Source organism: Nothobranchius furzeri, chromosome 4 (genome assembly GCF_043380555.1).
Source record: "Nothobranchius furzeri strain GRZ-AD chromosome 4, NfurGRZ-RIMD1, whole genome shotgun sequence".
Classification (NCBI taxonomy): domain Eukaryota; kingdom Metazoa; phylum Chordata; class Actinopteri; order Cyprinodontiformes; family Nothobranchiidae; genus Nothobranchius; species Nothobranchius furzeri.
Window position 1 is genome coordinate 6012313 of NC_091744.1, and position 14193 is coordinate 6026505.

General features: G+C 41.2%; 1 protein-coding gene across 2 annotated transcripts; it reads left to right on the top strand.

The window, feature by feature from the left end:
- The first annotated feature begins 599 nt into the window (after window positions 1-599).
- tecrb (trans-2,3-enoyl-CoA reductase b) lies at window positions 600-14174 on the top strand. Of its 2 annotated transcripts, XM_015967056.3 has the most exons (12): window positions 600-699; window positions 6935-6985; window positions 10328-10379; window positions 10471-10515; window positions 10627-10730; window positions 11322-11437; window positions 12823-12928; window positions 13008-13080; window positions 13153-13196; window positions 13343-13400; window positions 13489-13577; window positions 13653-14174. In XM_015967056.3, the coding sequence occupies exons 1-12, from the start codon at window positions 685-687 to the stop codon at window positions 13824-13826; spliced, it is 927 nt and encodes a 308-aa protein (XP_015822542.1). In that variant the 5' UTR covers window positions 600-684; the 3' UTR covers window positions 13827-14174. The 2 variants fall into 2 exon arrangements, with proteins under 2 accessions (XP_015822542.1, XP_015822533.1); XM_015967047.3 differs by lacking the exon at window positions 600-699 and having other exon boundaries at window positions 6722-6985.
- The last annotated feature ends 19 nt before the right edge of the window (window positions 14175-14193 follow it).

The following is a 14193-nucleotide window of genomic DNA, read 5'->3' on the forward strand; positions in this document are numbered from 1 at the left end:
TCTGAATGTAGCAGGATCTCAATCAAGCTCAAAAGTTTTAGCAATGCCCGGAGAAAATATGCAAACTTTGATGCTGCTTAACTTTGAAGATATTCAATTAATTGCTCAGGGACATTTATGTTGAATGTGGCAGTGAAAATATATATATATATATATATATATATATATATATATATATATATATACATATATATATATATATACAAAGTCTTACGGCTTGGAAAATGAACATGAACTGTTTTCCACTTGAGATATTAAATACAAATATAACTCATAAGAAAGAACAACTTTATTTTTTATAAAAACATGAAACATTCAAAATATATCAAACGTTTCTGGAGTTGTCAAACTGGAGTTTGCCTGTTTATTTTATTCAGTGGTTAGACTGATGAAGTCAGCTTTGCTAAAGAAAATAATGCAAACGTGTAAAAAAAATCTTTTAGCCGTTTTAATAAATCCAATTATCGCAGGATAACCTACGACAACCTTTTTCCATTTGCCTAAATGTCATTGGCCACAGTACTGATACTGTGGGCGTATTCGCCTGATTTATCTTCATTTTTATTGGCTATAGTAGGCACATTGTCCCCGCCTTTTTATCTTCAGAGTGGCAGGTTAACCCGCTGATTGGACAACGTCCCCTCACTCATAGTGGACATCTAGGAAGAGGTGCTATCTGGCAAGATGAAGCATTACGAGGTAAGAAGTGTCCATACATCTCTCAAAACATCTTTTGCCATTAAATGTAATTCGCCAGACTAGTTTTCACATTTCGTGTGGCTGTTTGTGTGTTAGCTTCGCCAGTTAATTTCACAATTGTTAACGTTAGCCGTAAAAAACGTAAGCTATCATGGACTGGTTGCTATCAATGTGGCCAGGTTACCTTGCTCTGTTTGGTTAAATTCTGGAGCTACACGGTACCAAAAACCTCTGCTGCAGACGTAGATCTATATCTGCATCTTACATTGGGTAAATTCTCAGTTTAAAGGAGCGTGTTTAGCTGAAAACAATCACTCCTGTGCAGGACTACCCTCGACATCACCGCCATCAATGGCTGAAGTGATTCATGGCGATTCTTATCTTGTTCTTACTCAATATTGCAGGTGAACAGTCAAGTGTGCTGTCTGACCTCTTTTTACATAAATACATTTGGACTATAGGCTTTCTGTTTAATTTTATAAAATGGATTAAATGTTAAGGGGAACCTTTAACTATCTGTAACATAAGACGTCCCCTAATTTAATCGTCTGATTGAAAACTACCATGTTTTTACTGTCTCTATATGCTCGACATTTAACATTTTTAACGGTTATAAACACCTGAAACCAATCAGACAGGCTTTGAGGTAGTCTGACAGGTACTGACACAATCAGTGGTTGCTCTGGTCTCTCTTCTTTTTGTTGACAGATGTGTCTCTCAACCTGTGAGTGGAAGAGCAACATTAAAAAGTGGAATGGTCATTTATATTTAAACAGAACACCAATATCCATACAGACAGGACATATATATGAGTTTCAATTCATACAATACAGTGGTTTAAACCATTTCCATATCTACTTAGTTCCATTAAGGAATGCTGACATAACCTTGTAAAGCAACACGGAGTTTATCATGGCAGATGACAGCCATCAGAACATTTACCCACGTAGTTATCTTTTAAAGTCTGATAGTTTTTACTCTGATGAACTTTGACATGTTTAGGATGGACAGTATATAAAAAAATGAATCTCTAATAGTTTTAAATCTTTGTATTTTTTGTCACATTTTCAAACATTCCTACAGGAAATGTTTGAACACATCAGGAGAACTTCCCAAAAGAACAAACCTGTCTATTACAGTTTTGAAATATAGAAGGTGAGCAAAGAGAGCAAATGCTGAAATGATAAATAACCAAATTTCAAGGAGACTCATGAGTCAATCTTGCCTTCATTTTCCTCTTCAAAGGACTGATTTCACCATTAAAGCTTGCCCTATTCTTAAAGGGAAATATCAGACATTTTGATATGTTTTGGTGTAAAAGTCATAATTATTTAAAATCACACATCATGTAGATATCTTTTTGAATGACCTTTGCTTGGAGACATTTTTCTCTGCAAGAACTACAGAGCTAGTCTGAGCACAGCCAAGAGCAGAAGTGAACAATGTGAGTTCATAATAGGACTGCCACAGACGACTATTTTAGTAGTCAACTAATCACCAGTTTTGTTGACGATTAGTCGACTAATCTTGTCATGCATAAAAGTATAGCTTATTACACCAGGCTGCTCAAATATACCCATCATATTAGCTTCTAGTTAGAAGTGTGATCAGCTGTGTGCCATCTAATAATAAAAACAAGATGATAGCTTATCAAACTACTTTTAATTAACTTTGTCACCTGTTATACAAATGCTACAGTCAAATGGAGATAGGCACCTAAAACAAAAAATAAATTGTACACGAAAATTACTTGTGCTCACAAATGTATTCAGCTAAAATAGTCTTATTTTTTCCTACACAAGGTTCTTGTTCACGGTCAAGAAAGTTAGCATTGTCTTAAAACGGCATTAATTTCCTTAATTTCACATCAGTTCCTGCAAAAACTATTAGAAACCTTTACGTCTTTGTCAGGTTTGCATTACGTCATTATTTAAGCTGAAAAGTTAAAAAAATACCGGCTTGATTTGAACCCCGGGTGCTCCTGAAGAGCTCTTTTTGTTGCTACAAATAATTTATTTCTTTAGGCGTGTAAATAATCATAGAGCTCAATGTAAATGATACAAAATGGTCTGTTTTGTAAAACAATGTCAGGCTCCTGTTGGACATAAACCATCTTTCTCTGAAAATAGGTCATTTACTATTTATAACTGAGATTTCATTTATTTCTAAATTCTACAAAGAAATAACATTTCAAAATGGCCAAACTATCTCTTGAATTGTGACTTAACGTCTAAAAGAAACTCTAAATTAAAAAATAATCCAACGTTAAACCCATCTTTTTATACACGAATAAACCAAAATCAAATGGATGCAATTTCCTTTTTGGGTCACTTTACTGGTGAAACCATTATAATCGAATTATCCTAGATAGCACCTGAGAGCTTGAACTTCCCAGTAATTTACTTTTGCAAATAGCATGATTTCTGTATTTCCTATGAGAAATCTAAAAAAATGAATAAATAGCAGAACAACTTGCCTTGAAGCCAGACGTTCTCACCAAGCCAACAAAGCTGTAAATCTACTCGACGTACATTTACAGTTTGTAGCAGCACCTAAAGCCTACGCTTCCCTGCTTTACTGTCGGTCTGGAGTGTATACCACCACTTTCAACTGTCGTTGCCAAAGGTTTAATTTAGACAAGATGGGGGAGGTACCGTGGAGTTGGCCACGCTTGGCACAAACTGGAGTGGGGTCATGATTTCCCCAGAGTCTGCTGCAGTGTCAAATGTCCCACTTGTTTCATCGGTGGCTATTTATTTTGTATACAGAACAGATCAATAAAACTTTTCTTTTAAATTTAACTTGAACTTATTTGGTGTTTGAATGGAACTAAACTGGAAGTGTTTGATCCGGTGTTAGTGGGTTTTTATTGTATCTGCTAGTTATTTTCATGCCTGTGATACATTCAGTTTAAATGAACTAATGATGTTTAAAGGTGGAGTGGGTGTTTCTGGCAAAAGCAAAAACACAATTCAAAGGTTCAAACCCCTTTCTTTAGTCCAATGCTGGTCAGGAGTTTCTCTTGTTCAACCAAAAATTGTGTAACACTTGTTCTTCTAGAAATGTGATTGGTCAATCTGAACTGCACATGCATGCTGAACATCTATCACCCGCATGGGAAAAAAGCTCTGGCGCTCTTGTTTCTGGTGGTAGAGGTTTGTTGGAATGTGTGTGTGTGTGTGTGTGTGTGTGTGTGTGGGGGGGGGGGGGGGTTGAACCTTTGTGATATGCAAATGTCATTTTGGGTTGAGTTTTGGGCCACAGTGGCACAGGAGTTTAGTGCTCACCCCGTAATCGATAGATTGCAGGTTCGAGCCTCGCTCAGTCTGTCGCTGTCCTTGGGCAAGACACTTTCTTTCTTTCTTTATTGAACATGCATGCAAATCAATAGACAACCCAAAGCATTCAAAAAGTATCCAAAAAGAAACCCACACATATGTATATGCATATATATATAATATACACACACACATACACATATATATATATATATATATATATATATATATACATACATACATACATATGCACACATATACATACACACATGTAGAACATGTTCAATGGGAAGGGAACGAAGCTCTGGTAGCTTATATAATCCCCCCCAAATCAAATTTCAAGAAAGATAAATTAACCCCCCTTACCTGCTGGTGGTAGTCAGAGGGGCTGGTGGCGCCAGTGCTCGGCAGCTCGTCTCTGTCAGTGCGCCCCAGGGCAGCTGTAGCTACATCGTACCTCATTCCGACCATGGGTGAATGAATGTTTGTGTTGTAAAGTGCCTTGGGGGGTTACAGGACTCTAGAAGGTGCTATATCAAATACAGGCCATTTACCATTTAACAAAAAAGGAATGTTGATATTTTATCTCCACAAATAACACAAGCCAGAATGTGTTCTCTCATGTCATGGATTTGCTAATGCTCACGGGGTTAGCTTCTATACTAGCCTACTACCCATGGAGGTCTGGATTTGGATTCACACTTAAACCTAAAGTGGGAAAACACACTACAGGCTCAGTAGTGTGTGTGGCCTCCACATGTCTGTATGACCTCTCTAACACCTGGGCATGCTCCTGATGAGGTGGCAAATAGTCTACCAAGGGATCTCTTCCAACTCCAGGACAGTCTGTAGTGCAACTTGGCATGGGTGGGTGGAGCAAGACATGATGTCACAGATGTGCTCAATTGGATTCAGGTCTGGGAAACAAGCAGGCCAGTCCATAGAATCAATGCCTTTGTCTTGCAGGAACTGCTGACACACTCCAGCCACATGAGGTCTAGCATTATCTTGGGAGGAACCCAGGGCCAACCGCACCAGCATATGATCTCTCAGAGGGGCTGAGAATCACATCTCAGTACCTAATGGCAGTCAGGCTACCTCTGATGAGAACATGGGGGGGCTGTGCGGCCCCCCAAAGAAATGCCACCCTACACCATTACTGACCCACTGCCAAGCCAGTCATGCTGGATGTTGCAGGCAGCAGAACGTTTTCCATGGTGTCTCCAGACACTTGTCACATCTGTCACACGTGCTTAGTGTGAACCTGCTTTCATCTGTGAAGAGCACAGGGCACCAGCGGTGAATTTGGTGTTCTCTGGCTAATGCCTCCATGCTCTGGTGGACACCACACTGACAGACACAGCAAACCTTCTGGCCACAGCTCGTACTGATGTGCCATCCTGGATTAGCTGCACTACCTGAGCCACTTGGGGGGTGGGGGTAGACTGCGTCTCATGCTACCTCTAGAGGGAAAGCATGGCCAGTATTCAAAAGTGTCTAAAACATCAGCTAATCATAGGATCTGAGAAGTAGTCTTTGGTCACCACCTGCAGAACTACTCCTTTATTGGGGAAGTCCTGCTAATTGCCTGTAATTTCCACCTGTTGTCTATTTGACTTGCACAACAGCATGTGAGGTCAATCAGTGTTGCTTTTTATGTGGACAGTTGGATTTCACAGAAGTGTGACTGACTTGGAGTTGCTGTGTTGTTTCAGTGTTGCCTTTATTTTTATGGGAAGTGTATTTCAAAAGTATTAGATGGTTTCTCATTAAACAAGACCTTTAACAGCTGTTCTTGAATGACCGTTGGTTGGAACAATTAAAATGGATGCCTCATACAAACTTGTTGGATTAAGATAGATTCATACATTAATACCTAAAGCAGCTCCTTTCTATAAAAGAAATAACTTATGAACCAAATAGATGACCTTAACTTCCCTTTTACCACTTTAATTATGTCCCTTTCAGTCCATCTGGACACTGTACACCAACTCTATGACTTAAGAGGGTGGAGAGGGATTCTCTGTTGGGATTGCCCTTTCTAATCCCTGAGAATCTGAAGTGTTATTGCTTCTTGTTGGCAGGAAAATGTGATCCTGAATGTTATTGTGAATTTTAGCAGTTTAGTTTTGCAGTTCAACACTGTAAAACAGTGACAAACACCCTAAATGGGTCCTTTCTGGTGTGCTTAACTGTGGACCGATTGAATGTCAACAAGCTGTGACCAACAGCAAACCCATGACATCACCGCATAGATCTGTGTGGGGTCTGCTGGGAGAGGGCTGGATATGCAGGGATAGCATGAGATGTTTATATTTAGCTTTGGAGACGAAGATGGGGTCAAACTAGTAACGGGGAGTGTTGTTTGTCATAATATCTCTCCTCATCCTTGCACCTAGTGTCAGGGGTCGTCAGGTGTCCGTTTTTAGGCAAGTTACGTTTCAAAGTCCATTCATTACATCTGAGTAGAATTTGCATCCTTTTGCATTAGATGTTTATTTCATGAAATATTCCTGCAAAGGACATTCTGCCTTTGGGGATGCTTGGTATTCCTGGATGAACGCATGTGGTGGATGTCTGAGCGGCTGGTTGGAAGTTAAATAAAGTGGCGCTCCAGAAGTGAAGGAATGAGCGATGGGCAGAGAGGGAGGGAGGGAGAGTTGAATGAAAAGGGTGGGGCAGAGGAGAGAGACAGATTTATTTCCACAGCTGAGTGTTGCCCCTGTCCTGTCCATCTTTGCGTGGATTTGGATTGAGGGTGGAGGTGGGGAGTCACTGGAGAAGACGAAGAATAAACAAAGAGCAGGAGGAGAACTGGGGACATGGATGCCTTAGCACTAGAAGCCACTGGTAGTAAAAGGGCAAGCACTGCGGGGTTGACTGCCCCACTGCCAAGTCAAGCTTCGACGAAACGTAAACCTGCCAAAAAAGCTAAAAAAGCTGTTGTCTTTTTTGAGGTGGAGATACTGGACGCCAAGACCAAGGACAAGCTCTGCTTCCTGGACAAGGTGAGAACTCCCTCTACGCTTGTATTCTGCTTTAGTGTGCAGTTTAATACTTGAGCAACTGGCTCTTTCTTAACCAACCATGTTTTTTATTGCCTCTGAACATCCCTGTCCCTTTGTGTTTGTTTCCCAAATCCAGCACGGATGGTCACTGAGGGCTAACGTTGCAGATTGCATGTTTGCATGTGAATGAGGTGCTATGTAGAACATCGTAGAGCTGCTGGAGCCGTTGTTTTGCTGTCTTGTTACGTCGGGTTTGAGCGTAAAAGGGACACGTTGGACGGCTGCTCATACATGTGACTCTAGACTGCTGGGTTCAGTTATCTTAATGACGTTCAGAAGGACACAGCAAATCTAGAAACATCAGCAGTTTTGTGATTTCAGCTTTACTTTTGGACAAATTAATGTTGGATTTGTTTATGCAGTGAATTGTGTTTGCATGCAGTGCTTTGAATATTTATTATATTGCCAAGAATATTGAATAATGCACGACTGAGTCCGACACACTACAGCAGACTCTTATGGTTTAGCCAGCAATAACCTCTTGAAGGTATTATTCAGTCGTTTGTTGATAGACTATTGATTGACCTCAGTTTGGAGAAATGGTTTGCATCCCGTAGGACTGATGCTAACGGCTAGTTCGAGCGTAGCCAAGAACAAAGAACGATACTGTCATCTTAAAACGTTTCCAAGGCGTTTGAAGCGTTCATACTATCTGTTCAACCCTTTGCAGCATTAATTCTATGAATGCAACCTTTAACTGGTGAGATTCTATTATATTTAACTTTTACATAGAAATGCAACTCAAAGGTCAAAATGTCTCCGTTAAAGTCTAAAATAAACTTAATCAGCTGGGTGGAAGTGTGTTTGTGTTTTTTCCCAGTAAGTCTCTCCTCTCATCTTTAGTTCATGGTTAATCTTGCATCTTGAATATTTAACTGTTAATAAATACTTTAAAGCAAAAACACAAAATGTTATTGAATTTTCTTTAAACCTGTACGTAAAAGTAAAATCTTTAAATAAGAACTCCAGTGTTTATGGAGGGACTTTTTACCTGAACTGACTCTCTGCAGGTCGTGGCGTGTTTAGTCAGATACAGTAAACCAACCAATCAGACGAGATTAGCCTACAGCTGATCCAGCCTTCTGGCAGTCCTTTTGAGCATGATCACTCTGTGGACGTTACCTAACAAATTCTACATTTTTAGTTTTCAGTTAGGTGGAGGTTGAACGAGTAGAAACTTTATCCTGAGAAGTTTTTACGTCTCGACTTTCTGATTTTTGGCAGAGAGACTTATTTTATTGTGAACAAAATCCAAAGTTGTAATCAGTTCTGTGTGCAAGGAAATGAAACACAGCAGCTGTTTTGGTGCGATGTTGGCCTACGGACTTGTGTTTGCAGTTGGGACTAGACGAGTATCACTCTTACATCAGTCATGATTGGGATGCATGCCTATTGTTTAATCAGCGGTATTTACAGTTCTTAGCGTTTGGCTCAGGCCTTGTTATTGATGCTTCAGACCTAATCGTTTGTGTTTACCTGTGTTGCATTTAGGAGGGTTTAGTGGTGCGAGGCCTTTTGTGTATTGAGTTGCATTAGTCACGTTCTCCGTGCTGTCAGCCAGAGTAAACTCTGCTCCTCAGGACCGGAGTCCAAGGTGCCATCCCGACTGGATGATATCATGTTGTCGGCTTAGCAGAGTTTCCATGGTGATAATGTCTTATCACCTCTGCAGAAGCCGCTTCATAGATATGACAGACAATGATTTGGACCTAGACAGGGTGTCCTTTGGGGAGCTTGTTTCCTAAATTAGACTAATGGAACCAAACTGAGAGGCTGATTTTAGAAATAAACATCTTGTCCCACATCGTGCCTGGGTCAGTGTTTATGGATCAGAATTGAGCCCCATTCCCACCTGTACCGGGTCGGCCCGGGCCGGGTAGCCCCAGTCGGCCCCAGCCTGGCCCGGTTGATTCCACACATCCTTGCCTTAAGCCCATGTGGGCTGATTCTACCCACCAATCAGAGGCTTGCTCTAATGGAAGGTGTGAATGGGCTGATTCTACCCACCAATCAGAGGCTTGCTCTAATGGAAGGTGTGAATGGGCTGATTCTACCCACCAATCAGAGGCTTGCTCTAATGGAAGGTGTGAATTTGCTGTCAGCAGTGGGCGTGTTGGCCCTGGTCGGCCTGAAGCAGTACCCCTCGGGAAGAGGGCCGAGAATGAGCCTTGGTTGGCCCGGGAAAATTCCAGGCCACCCAGATATGTAAACAACCTATGCTACCCAGCCCGGGCCGACCCGGTACAGGTGGGAATGGGGCTTTAGAGATCTCTTATCACTTGGATAAAGGTTCTATGAGACGAGGCTAGAATATGTTTTTGGAGGTTTTGAATTTTGTGGAGCATTGGTTCGTAAAGATCCCAGCAGTGTACTTTAACAAGGTCCTTCTTTGAGATTATTATTTTTAAAATGATCGGTCACTCTGAGTTTTTCATGCAGACTGAGCATGAAAATAGTCTTCTACACATATCTCCTGCATTAGCTTCTGACACAAAATAGACACAGAAACTCTAGGATTAGAAAAACCTGACAGATCTACGTCACACTCTCACTTAACGTTCATGTACTCACCCATCTTGACTCGTGATGGGGAAGGGTGTTGTTCGTTTTAGCGTTCAGGAAACGGCAGAGAACGTCTCGGCTAGTAGACTGTTAGCATTAGCATTAGCAACTTCACCACACAGCGGAACTCCTCCAGGCTTGTGTTATTTGTGGAGATACAGCCTCAACATTGCAAAACAAACCGAGTCAGTGGTAGAATCATGTTATCCAATCAGAGGCGAGATGCTTAAAAATCAGGAAATAAGACTCCAAATCCTGTTGTCTGACGCTACTTCCTACTCTGGCTGAATTCTCCATGCTGAAACAGGCGCCGTTTCTCCAGAGCATGACTTACAAAGGCGTCCATTAACTAAATATGAGTGAAGGACCTCTTTAAATCATTAGTATAAGTCATCACAAGTTTAAAGGATTTCCTGCATTCTGCATCAGCTTTATCTCTGTTTAGTGATGCTCCTGTTTCAGTTTTGTTGTTAAAACAACGGGCAGTCTGGCCGCATGGCGAAGGGTGTGTATTTTGGTTCTGTTTATGTGTGTGTCTGGGTTCTTCGAGACCCTGGCACCGGCTGTTAAATAGCCCACATCCATAGGGGTGTTTGAGCAGAGCCAGAGCTAAATTTACCTCTAATCTCCTTCATGAATGGAAACAGGACCGTTATAGCTGTTGCTTTGTGTGTGTGAGTCACTGTCCTTCCACTTTATTTACCGGGCTGTTATTTGTAGGTCGAGCCAAATGCCACCATTGGGGAGATCAAATCCATGTTCCACAAGAGTCGTGAGTGTTGCCCATTTCATATCTTCTTAAAATAAACTGGATCTTCAGGTGTACTTATGTTCTGTCTGACCGTGTTCATGTCTGGTTTTAGATCCTCAGTGGTATCCAGCCAGACAGTCCATCCGTCTGGACCCAAGTAAGTCGGCCTTAATTTGATAGTTTACCATTTCATTAGGTGAAGCTGGTGCTGCCTTTTTATTACCGTGTACTCATAAAACTTATGAATTTGGCACCTTATCAATTTCAGAGGGGAAGTCTCTGAAGGATGAAGATGTTCTGCAGCACCTTCCCGTGGGAACCACGGCAACCTTCTACTTCAGGGATCTGGGAGCTCAGATCAGCTGGGTCACAGTGAGTATGAAGCACAGACACAGGGAAACGTGTTGTTCCAACACGATCAGGTCCAACAGCTCCGACGAGCTCAAAGGCATAGAGCGCTAGTGGGATCAAGCACGCCTCTATGTGGAGAGTTCCCACTGCGTAAGGGAGGTATGTTACAACAGACCTCCAGGTTACGGTTAAAAGGCCAGCAGCTAGAGGATCTGTAACATCTTGTCCATTTCTGCTGATCAAAAGGAACTACAGAAAAATCTGTTCACACAAACCTGAAACAGGAGTTTTTAATGGCTCTTTATGGACCAAAGCCAGGGTCTCTAAATGAACCATCTGCTAAAATACTGAGAAAAAGACATTTTTGCAAAAGTACCATATTGTTTTTAACCAGTGGTGTCCAATCCTGATCCCAGAAGACCACTGTCCTCCATGTTGTTTCCTGATCCAACACATTTCTTCTCTGCAGAAGCCTGTTAATCACCAGCTGATAGAACAAAGCAGCTCAAACGTGAAACATCATGACCCTGAAGGACCAGGATTGGACACCACTGCTAAATAATGCTTGTGTTTCTAAGGTTTGAACTTATCCTGGTGCTGTTTTTGTTTCAGGTTTTTCTGACAGAATATACAGGCCCTCTGGTCATCTATCTGATGTTCTACTTCAGGGTTCCCTTCATCTACGCGTCTAAATATGACTTCACCACCAGTAAACACTGGGTTGTACAGTGAGTGTCTCACTGTGGCGTTGCACAGACATGGTTCATGTGCCTGCAGCGGCATGCTGCTCCCACCTGGGGGCAGCATCAAGTCTGGCACGGCCTTATTTATGCTGATGGTTATATCCTGCTTCTAAAATTACAGAAGCCCCATTTTCTTCTGTTCATTCAGCTAAAGTAACTTGTAATCAACAGATTTAACAACATTCATGCCTAATGACTTATTTAAAGCTGGTAGCAGATTGTTTTGTTTCTGATCCTGCCGAGACCTGAGAGCCATCATGGTTTATCAACTTAAAACAAACATATAATTAGATAAATGTCCCAAAAACTAAAATTTTTCATTTTTATTTATTATTAATTTGAATAATTTCCTGAACCCCTCTTGGTCTCTCGCGGCCCCCAGTGGGATCCAGACCCTCCCTTTAGACCAACAAAATGCACCTACTGCCTTAAGATGTGAAACATTTTCCTCTTTAGGATTGAATATTTTTTGATTCTCCTCATTTTACTTGATGATGGTGTTCAGTGTCAGTCTGCCTCCAAGCTGCCTGCATTGGTTCATAAAACCAGGCTGCTCAGGTTAGAAAAGAAGTTGAATACCAGTTTTGTCTCTGAAGCTTCAGATGGGAACATGATTAAAGCGGTACGGACTGGGGAGCTAAGTGTTAGTAAAATGCTAACATTAAAACTCGTCAAATGCCTCACTATTCCTCAGACTCATTTTTACACAGTTTGTTTAAAGTCTGCAAGTTTTCTGGCTTTGCAAGAAATTCAATTAAAACGTTTCTGTTTGTTAAAAGTTGTTTTTTGGGTGAAATTCAGGAAGATTTAGATGCTTTCACACAAAGTTAGGTGATTTTACTTACTAACTTACCTTCTTAGGTCTGACAGCCATGCCATGCTGATTTAGTTTTATTCCTCAAAGACAATGTGGGGCTTGTGATCACACGCATAGCATTCTGGGATGTGCGCGGACAAGTTGGAAGCTTGTTGAGTGTAAACACACCGTGAAACAAACTGTACTGTTGCAGAGAAGAATCGGATTTGGGTTAAAGAAAATGTTAAACAACATTATAAAATCCCAAAAAGGATGCAGAATATACAGGGATACATTATATAAAGACGTTATGGACCGGTATGTGGACAAAATGGGACTGTTTATTGTATTTGGAAACTCTCAGTGGTGCCCTCTACTGGCTGGTAGATAATAGACCCAGTGTCGTGCCCATCAAAATTAATATTTGTTTTTTTAATAGCTTTTAAATGAAATACTGTGCCTTCATTCTGCACACCTGTAAAATCCCCATGGAGGCGTTCTTTTAAAAAACTAAATATAGCTTTTTAATTGTTCCATATTCAACCTTTAATAACATTTTCTGTCTCTTTTCCAGTCTTGCCTGTATGTGTCACTCCTTCCACTACGTTAAGAGACTCTTGGAGACGCTGTTTGTCCATCGCTTCTCTCACGGAACGATGCCGTTGCGAAACATCTTCAAGGTGAGTTTGATGATGGATTAGGAAGTAAAACACATTCAAAAACATTTCTGTCTGGTTAAGAAAACAGTTTTTGTTGTAGAACTGTACCTACTACTGGGGCTTTGCAGCATGGATGGCCTATTACATCAACCATCCATTATACACACCTCCTAGTGAGTAAAGCATGTTTTCCGTCTCTTACACGTGTCGACGTGCTTTCATCACCTACTGATTGTCTCTTTCAGTTTATGGAGAGCAACAGATCAGACTGGCACTCATCATTTTCTTGGTAAAAATATTCCTAGTTGTTTTGTGGACTTTAAAAAACTCATGAAATGCATAAATCTGTGTATAAAACTTCAAAATTTTTTAGAGTAAGACTGCATTATTTAAATTCTCGCTTAAATTCTTTACCATCAACGTTTTTTTCCTCAGTTCTGCCAGATCGGTAACTTTTCCATCCACATCGCTCTGCGGAACCTCCGTCCTCCAGGTGAACACACCCGTTCACCCTTTTATCAGTGTCAACACAACGCTAACAGGAACATTTAACCACATGGTTTAAAATCTCCTGCATTTAGGCTCTAAAACCAGGAAGATTCCCTATCCTACCAAGAACCCCTTCACCTGGATCTTCCTTCTGGTCTCCTGCCCCAACTACACCTATGAGGTAAGCAGTGTTGACCATTCACCTTCTGAAATCTAAAATGCATAGTTTGTGACCCAGTTCTGGTTCCTTTACAAGCTGGGCTCCTGGCTCGGGTTCACGCTGATGACCCAGTGTCTGCCGGTGGCCTTCTTCACCTTGGTGGGCTTCGTCCAGATGACCGTCTGGGCTAAAGGGAAGCACCGCAGCTACCTGAAGGAGTTCCGTGACTACCCCCCTCTCCGCTCACCCATTCTCCCCTTCATCCTGTAGAGGACCTGAGGGGATGTTCCCTGCTCCAGAATCCTCACTGGAAACTTAAGACTGATAGAATTGGCGCCTGTGCCCCCCCCCACTTTCCCCCCATGCCGTTTGTGTTCAGTGAAAATGTCAAACCCTAGATTAGCTCGTTTTTTGTATTGCAGACAAACAAATGATTCTATTCTGACTGGTTAACTGATTTTGTTTCATCTTCTAAACTTAAAGTCCTGCAGTAAATTAGAGCTTCTCTTTATGACCCCATTCTAAATGTTTTAATTTAAATGTCCTTGAATCTAAAATCTGAAACTGACAGAATGGAATTTTGTTGTCTGAGGTAATTTATTAAAAAAATAAACCAAATTATTAGTGTTTTTTTTCT

What these genes read in the sequence shown, in the direction of transcription:
- tecrb (XM_015967047.3), top strand. Translation starts at nt 6,800, where the DNA reads ATGGATGCCTTAGCACTAGAAGCCACTGGTAGTAAAAGGGCAAGCACT. An exon ending in GTCCATCCGTCTGGACCCAA is followed by an intron (nt 10,516 to 10,626) that starts GTAAGTCGGCCT and finishes TATCAATTTCAG; the next exon opens with AGGGGAAGTCTCTGAAGGAT. An exon ending in GCGGAACCTCCGTCCTCCAG is followed by an intron (nt 13,401 to 13,488) that starts GTGAACACACCC and finishes TCCTGCATTTAG; the next exon opens with GCTCTAAAACCAGGAAGATT.